The sequence below is a fragment of the Hippocampus zosterae genome, chromosome 19 (assembly GCF_025434085.1).
Source record: "Hippocampus zosterae strain Florida chromosome 19, ASM2543408v3, whole genome shotgun sequence".
In the NCBI taxonomy this organism is placed as follows: domain Eukaryota; kingdom Metazoa; phylum Chordata; class Actinopteri; order Syngnathiformes; family Syngnathidae; genus Hippocampus; species Hippocampus zosterae.
Genome location: NC_067469.1, coordinates 7385427 through 7393430, shown reverse-complemented (window position 1 = coordinate 7393430; position 8004 = coordinate 7385427). Strand labels below are relative to the sequence as shown.

At 43.4% G+C, this 8004-nt stretch overlaps 1 protein-coding gene across 1 annotated transcript; it reads left to right on the top strand.

Annotated features, from left to right (window-relative positions):
* The first annotated feature begins 1173 nt into the window (after window positions 1-1173).
* On the top strand, window positions 1174-7059 carry slc30a2 (solute carrier family 30 member 2). The gene is made up of 8 exons (XM_052053586.1): window positions 1174-1449; window positions 4143-4366; window positions 4459-4605; window positions 4852-5005; window positions 5087-5303; window positions 5781-5886; window positions 5976-6110; window positions 6914-7059. Exons 1-8 carry the CDS (start codon window positions 1367-1369, stop codon window positions 7057-7059), a joined length of 1212 nt encoding a protein of 403 aa, XP_051909546.1. The 5' UTR covers window positions 1174-1366.
* The last annotated feature ends 945 nt before the right edge of the window (window positions 7060-8004 follow it).

Genomic DNA, 8004 nt, shown 5'->3' with positions numbered 1-8004 from the left:
TACAAGCGTAGGGATGAAGTGTACTTCAATTGTCGTGGGGTTTTTTAAATCTTGAGATGAGATTGACTGAACTTGACAATCGGTGAAAATGTGTGTCTTTTTGAAAAACCGTTTATTAACACCAGATATGGGACGTTTACGTATGATTGACAAGAGAATGGGAGTTTTAACAAGTGGTTTCTCTGAAGTGTTTAAATTTACAATTCTCTCGAGAGGTCATGAAGGGGCCATTCACGGACGCCTTCAATGTGCACTAATTGAGTGTAGTTTTTTAAATAACCAAAATTATCCAAATTATCCAGCAAATGTAATTCACACAGCACGGCGTGCTTCACAGATCAATTTTATGTATTTTCAAATATGAATACAAAAGCACAACATTCTACTGACCAAAATCAAAATAATACAGTAATTAAAAAACTACAGTGAACTCTGATCACTTTTTAATACGAGCCGTAAAAATATATACAATACAAAACATCAAAATATATGACATGACTCTATAAAATATAAAAGGAAAATCTACGTCAGGCATAAATTGTCATTTACTCACATAATACAAATAACAAATAAAGGACATCTTATCTTATCTTATAATAAACCCAGTTGACTTTTATTTAAAACTGCCGGGGACGTATACAGTGCACACAGAAAAAAAAACTACACGTTTAAGACAAAAATAACAATAAACGTCCCATGTGCCCAACAACAGCAAGTATGAACTGCATTGATTACTACAGTTTCCATCGATCAAACGATAGAAGGATCGACTGTGTATTAAATTGAAATATCATAGCATGGGTATAATGACTGCTTTGGGTGAGACGTTTTTCTAAATATATTGGATTTCTTTTTTTGTGGCCTAAAATCATGAATGAACGTTAGGTGCATGGCGCTTTTTTATCACTGCGTAAAATGTGTGGTTAATGTGTACGCTTCGCAAAAAAAAAATATATATATATATATATTTTCCCAATCGGAAGTCTGCTTGCGCGCTATTGGACATGCTGAGCAGCACTGAAGCTTGACTGGAACTATTTGTCACGATGGAAAACCCGCAGTGAGTACTGTGCTTGCTCATGATCAACTGCAGCCCAATTTATTTAAAACAAACAAAACAAAAAAAATCTGAAAAAAAAGAAATAGTGCCTCAGTCATCCCGTACGCCCCCTCCTCCAACCAAAACTCAGCAATGAAGCTTTTCCCCCAGCACGCCTCCATCACCTCGAGGACTTGCCCCTGCCTGCGCCGCCACTGATTACGTCGTTGAGCGCTGTCGAACCCGACCAAGTGAAACCAACCGGACCCGGCAGCACTCGCAGACCAGCTCCCCTTTCGACAGAACCTCCTCCTCCTCCGCAGCCCCATGGATGTAAAGGCGTCAAGTTCAGAGAAGTCTCAGCTGATCCACGACAAGAACCGCAAGACCTACTGCGACCGCGTGCACAGGTGGGGGGAACAACGAAGGCACACATGCTCGCACTCGCTCTTTACGCCCGGCTGGGCGTTCATTTGCATGCGTGCACACCGGACAAATGATTGAGCATTAATAGAAATATGATTATTACACGTGCGGGAACATATCGACAGTAAAATATTATATCGAATTGAGTGTGTCAATCGACGCAATGCAACAATTTGGTCATTCAGAAGAAAAACATTCTCACATTTCAGTGTGGCTTCAAAATGAAATATAAAATAGTGATGGTATATAATAATAGTGATGATTATTTGTCACAATTTCACTTGCAGTCATTCCATCGAACATTTTTTCCTGAGCTTCATTTTTTTTAAATGCACACCAGAATTTATTTTTTTTTTGCGTAAGAAAATACTTTTAGTTTTGGTTCTTTTAACGAATGAAAATGGGCCTTCAACAGCACACCGTAGAGTGGCCTTTTTTTTCCAATTCTGTAGTCATTCACGCCATCAACCCTGAAAAAACCCACTGTATTAATCGCTTAATTTTCAGTATTATTGTATTATTAAAAAAAACTAACAAAAAAGAACCCAAAAGAGACTCCGGGACGCGTGCACGCCTGCGATGTGCATCTGGTACCACAGTTCATGCACCATTTGCAACGTGCACGGCGCGCGCGCGCGGATTGACATACCGACAGCTGCACTTTTTTTTTTTGCTCTCCTAGGTAGAAATGTTGCGTGTGTTCTTCGGTTTTCTTTTTGAATTTCAATATCGTCTGCACGTTTGACATTTGGATGGTGATGAGGAGCCATTCCAACCGCACCCGACTTCAAAGAATCTGTGACGTTGCGGCGGCAAACATACGAGAGTGCAAAATGTTCTGCAGCAACATATAAATAAACACGTTCACCTTTTAGATATATATTCTGATGGTTGTACCAAGCTACAATTTGTCAAACAATATTATTGGATGATAGCGTTTTCTTCTGCTTATAGAAAAACGGCTAACGTCCTGTGCACACAGTTTAATTGCGGTTTTGAGAGAGTGAGAAGATGGTAATGACAATCTATCCCTGCCTCTCCCCAAAAAAACAACACAAAAAAAGTTGTGTTCAGGGAAAAATAGCACTCTATAATGTCATATGTTCTCGAAAAACAGATCGATAATTAAATAGCAAATGAAAGAATTTGATAATTTCTGCATTGTGATTTAATGCTGACATCCAATTCATTGTGCCGCTCCATCTCGTGTGCCCTCCTTGGCCGCAGGGAGGCGGTATAGTGCAGACATGCAGACAAATGTAGAATACTTTTTCTGTTTCGCCTGTAGGTGACTTAGCAAGATGCTGTCATGTCTTTACATTTTCATAGAGGATAAAGAATATATGCCTGTGAGTAATACCTTATGCAGTGTTCATATTAAGGACGTGTGGATACTCTCGCTATATATTTTGTATTTAGCTAGGGAAACAAAAATCGGACCATAATAGAGGGAAACACCATTCACACTCAAGTGTGTGTGTGTGTGTGTGTGTGTGTGTGTGTTGGGGGGTAGAGGTTCCATGGTCATGACATGTTTAATGAGGTGGAATAAATCTCATTTGGACTTACTTGAGATAACCACACCACCCCACACACACACTTCATATCCCACAGAACCTCCATGATAAGATTTGAACACACACACACATGCACACACACACACACACACACACACACACACACACACACACACACACACACACACACACACACACACACACACACACACGCACACACACACACACACACAGGCGCACTCACACGCACTCATGAACGCAGCAATGTGTGTGTGTACAGTATTATACGAACATGTGACAGTTTGTGGATGGAGTGCCGAAGCACACACAAAGAAAGTAGCATGAATGTTAGCTTGACTGGTTAGCATCTGCAACCATTTGGAGAGTTCAAACACAAAAGCAGACATTTTATTTTTGGCTTTCAGGTTAACTAACTAAAAGTAATATTGAAAAGCTCATTCCAAATGGTCCTGTCATCCATGTATAGAGGGCTCCTTCCTTTTAGCAATTACCCACAATGCACTACCGGCGGCCATATTGGAGGGCTGTTATACAATACAATACAATACATGCTGATTTATATAGCGTAAACAAGCCATCCATGAATTTGTGGGTAATTGCTAAAAGGACGGAGCCCTCTATCCATGTTCTAATCCGTTTTATCCTCACAAGTGTCACGGGGGGTGCTGGAGCCGATCCCAGCTGTCTTCGGGCAGTAGGCGGGGGGGACACCCTGAACTGTTTGCCAGTCAATTGCAGCGCACACAGAGCCATACAACTACCGTTGCTCACACTCACACCTCAGGACAATTTAGTGTGTTCCATTAAGCTGCTATGCAGGTTTTTGGAATGTGGGAGGAAACCGGAGTACCCGGAGAAAACCCCCGCAGGGACCTAAATGGCATTATGCTTTGCAAATAAAATAACTATATGAGTGTGCTATAATTACAATCTATTGACCTAACCGTGAAGCTTAATTTAATTTAATGCAAAGTTATGACCAAATTATGCATAGGAAAAGCCCAATGAATTGAAAATGTGTTCATTGCTCAGAGTACTACAAAATACTGTAAATAGTCACACAGTCAGTCAACCAAATAACCAGTTCATCAATTAGCCAGCCAACCAAGCAACCAGTCAGTCACTCAATCATTCTGCAGTTCTTTCTCAGGATCAAGCGAGCGCATTCCCGACTTCCCGTTCAAGAATGGCGGCGTGGCGGGCAGCGTGGACCTCAACCGGCCGGCCAGCGCTCACTGCCATCACCGTGCGGCGCCGGCAACGAGCAGCGAGGACTCCGGCGGCAAAGACACCGTACTGGCTAAGAAGAAACTCTACGTCGCGTCTGCAGTATGCCTGGTCTTCATGATTGGTGAAATCGTTGGTAAATAACGGACGGTGTTAGCTTGTGTACCTCTCACTTTCTTGTAGCGATACACTAGTGTGTGTCGTATGTGTGTGTGTGTGTGCTCTCAGGAGGTTACCTGGCCCACAGTTTGGCCATCATGACTGACGCGGCCCACCTCCTGACCGACTTGGGCAGCATGCTGGTGAGCATCTTCTCCCTTTGGATCTCCTCCAGACCCCCCACCAAGAACATGACCTTTGGATGGTACCGCTCAGGTGAGGTGAGCTAGCACAATTGGCAACAAACATTCAATGCTTGCACAAAAAATAAATGTAGAAAATGATGGTGATACAATTTGGTGCCTATTAAAAGAATGAATCTGGATGTTGTGTGTGTGTGTGTGTGTGTGTCCTCCCCACCTCACCCCCCACAAATTTGGCTTGGATAGACTCTAAATGAAGCCGATTGCTAACGAAAATGGACAGATGGCTAATGCTAATTTCGGTCTGTGTCTTGTTTAGAGATACTCGGTGCCTTTTTCTCCGTCACGTCCATCTGGATGGTGACGGGCGTCCTGGTCTACTTGGCCATAGAGAGGATCGTACGCAACGACTACGAGATCGAGGGACACGTGATGCTGCTCACGTCCGCCTTTGCGGTCGTTGTCAACATCCTGTGAGTTGACGACATTCCTAAGTAGCTCGGTCGGAACGTCGCACTAGTGAAGCTAATTGAATTTTGTTGAACCTCGCTCAGCATGGCGTACATCCTGCACCACTCCACCACCTTCCACGCCCACGGCCGTGGCTACCAGCACATTGAGGACGATGCCCAAAGCCCCCCGGCCCCACACGGCCACGCCCTGGGAGGCTCCCACGGCAGCACCAGCATACGAGCGGCATTCATCCATGTCGTCGGGGACCTGCTGCAAAGCATTGGCGTCCTGGTGGCCGCCATTGTTATCTACTTCCGGGTTAGACCATATTAATTTTTTTTTATACAGGGGGCACCGTTTAGCGCAACCGAAAGGACTGATGACTGATTGTATAATAGTTCATCCGTCCATCAATGTTTTAAAATCCGTGGGTGTGCTGGAGCCCATCCCAGCTGTCTTCAGGCAGTAGGCGGGGGACACCCTGAACCGACACAATGACACCTAGGGGACAATTTGGAGTGTCCAATCAACATGCCATACATGTTTTTGGAATGTGGGAGGAAACCGGAATACCCGGAGAAAACCCACCCCAGCACAAGGAGAATATGTAAACTCAACACAGGGAGGCAGGAGGCGGAATCAAACCCTGCACCTCTGCACTGCAAGGCGGCATGCTACCACGCTGCTGCCCTGAGAATGAAACGATTATCCAATCGATAATCAGTAACTAGTGGCATGTGACACATGACGTTTAAGTGTGTGTGACAACTAATTGCTTATGTTGGATCTTGGCAGCCCGAGTACAAAGTAGCCGATCCCATCTGCACTTTCCTGTTCTCCATCTTTGTCCTGTGCACTACCGTCACCATCCTCAAAGACGTCTTCAGGATACTCATGGAAGGTGGACATACCTACGTCGCACTTCAGTCTGGGGGGTTGGGGGGGTGGGGGATACTCACAAGTGAACACTTGCCCCCCTTTTTTTTGCAGGTTCTCCCAAAGGGATAGAGTTCAAGTCGGTGAAGGAGGTTCTGCTGTCGGTGAAGGCGGTCCACTCGGCTCACTCGCTGCACCTCTGGGCGCTCACGCTGGGACACACGATGGCCTCCGTACACCTGGCTGTTGGTAAATAGCAACAATTAGTGGGAATTTGTCCCCCGCCCCCCCAAAAAATCTAGTGAAAGACGAAAGCAGGGTTACAGTACAGTGATGACTTGTGATATGAGAAACCGCCGGATATTTAAACGCATATGGTAGAGCAATGCATGACAGGAAGAAAATATAGCCAAGCAAGGCATACATTCTTTATCCTCTGCAAAGAACAAGCAATATTATTGCACCTTCCTGAGTCATTGAGAGTGAGTCTGGAGGACTGCATTAGACTGCCCCCGGTGGCCAAGTAGGGCACAACTAAATGAGCAGCACAGTGAAATAAAGTATCAAACCTTAATGCAGAATCAGATTTTTTTTTACAGTCTATTCGATTATATTACTACGAGGAATTTAACAATATAGATTTTTTTAACTGGCATTGTCTTCATCTTATCTTGGAACTATTATTATTATTTTATTTTATTATTTTACAGTCAGTACAATCGCGCTGGCGTCAGACCGAAATTTTTTACCCAGAAAGTTCACACGAGTGTTTTTTTTTTAAACAATTTATTGACCAATCAAAAGTGTTGATGATGCAATGTTAATGACTTTTAAAAAATCATTAACCTGTAACCTGATAACATGGTAACCTGTCCACTGTAGTACCACTGTCCCTGAAAAGGTTAAAAAAACTTTTTTTTTTAAACGGCGTGGTCACAAAACCAATTTAAATACAATCTCACGGCACGACTGTACTGTAATCCTGTCGCGGTTTCTTGTTTTTTTGTGCTGTAACGTACTGACCATGTGTCTGATTACCCGCAACAATCCAGACGAGGCCGCAGACACACAGTTGGTCCTTCAGGAGGCCACGGAGCTTCTCCACACCAAGTTTGGCTTCCACAGCGTCACCATCCAGGTGGAACGTTACCACAGCGACATGCAAACCTGCAAACACTGCCAGGACCCCTGGGACTGAGGCCAGCCTACCCCGCTGAATGTCCATCAATGTCTCAAAGCAAAAACAGTCACCCAAGTCATTTGGGTGACAAGCTGATCTCACAACCCCCAGCCCTCACCCTAAATATGAAATGTTCCTAATTGAAACAAAAAAATATCGACGACATACCGTGTGGCTTGCTGACACCTCTTATGGTGCTGATGTCATCGACAACGTGGGTCCAATCAACTCATACAGCACGATTCAAATACTGTCATCAGTATCGATCCAAATTGGATAGTACGATAACCGGTATGGATGAGTAAGATTGATCATAACTGCTCGCAATCACTGCCTGCTGGAAAATCCACTGCCATTTAATGGGAAAAAATGTTAAGATGAATAATTGTCATGGCCTGGTTGATTTTTTTTCCCTATAAAAGGGCTCGACCACATTAACGTACATAAACCTTTTTTCTGTTTGTTTCTTTTTTTATGCCGGTCCGGTGTGCCTCATGAAATGTCCATTTATGTGTGATGCAATGCGATATATTTGTCCGCAAGTGCAATCGAAGCAAGCAATCCATGATAGCGGTTATTTGTCGTCTTGTGGTCGGCGCATGTTGCGTGTTTGTTTGTGATTGATGCTGCATAAATACAATTGAAAAATCATAATTTCATTAAAAAAAGAAAAAAAGGAATAATCATTCAAGGTACCCTTTCCCCCCTTTTAACACGTAATGGTACATCCCACAACTCCATGATGTCCGGAAATATAGCTTTTAGCTGCATTTGAGGGAATTTTTAAATTTTATTTTACCAAAAAAAGGACTGTTTTTTTTTTTAAATTGATCAATACAATGAATGACATGACCATGCTTGCGTGCTTGTCAACTATGAGTCTATATATTGTGCTCAAGTGCCAATCACACACACACACACACGTTTAGTGAATGTAAAGACCTTTGTGTGTTTCCAATTTTT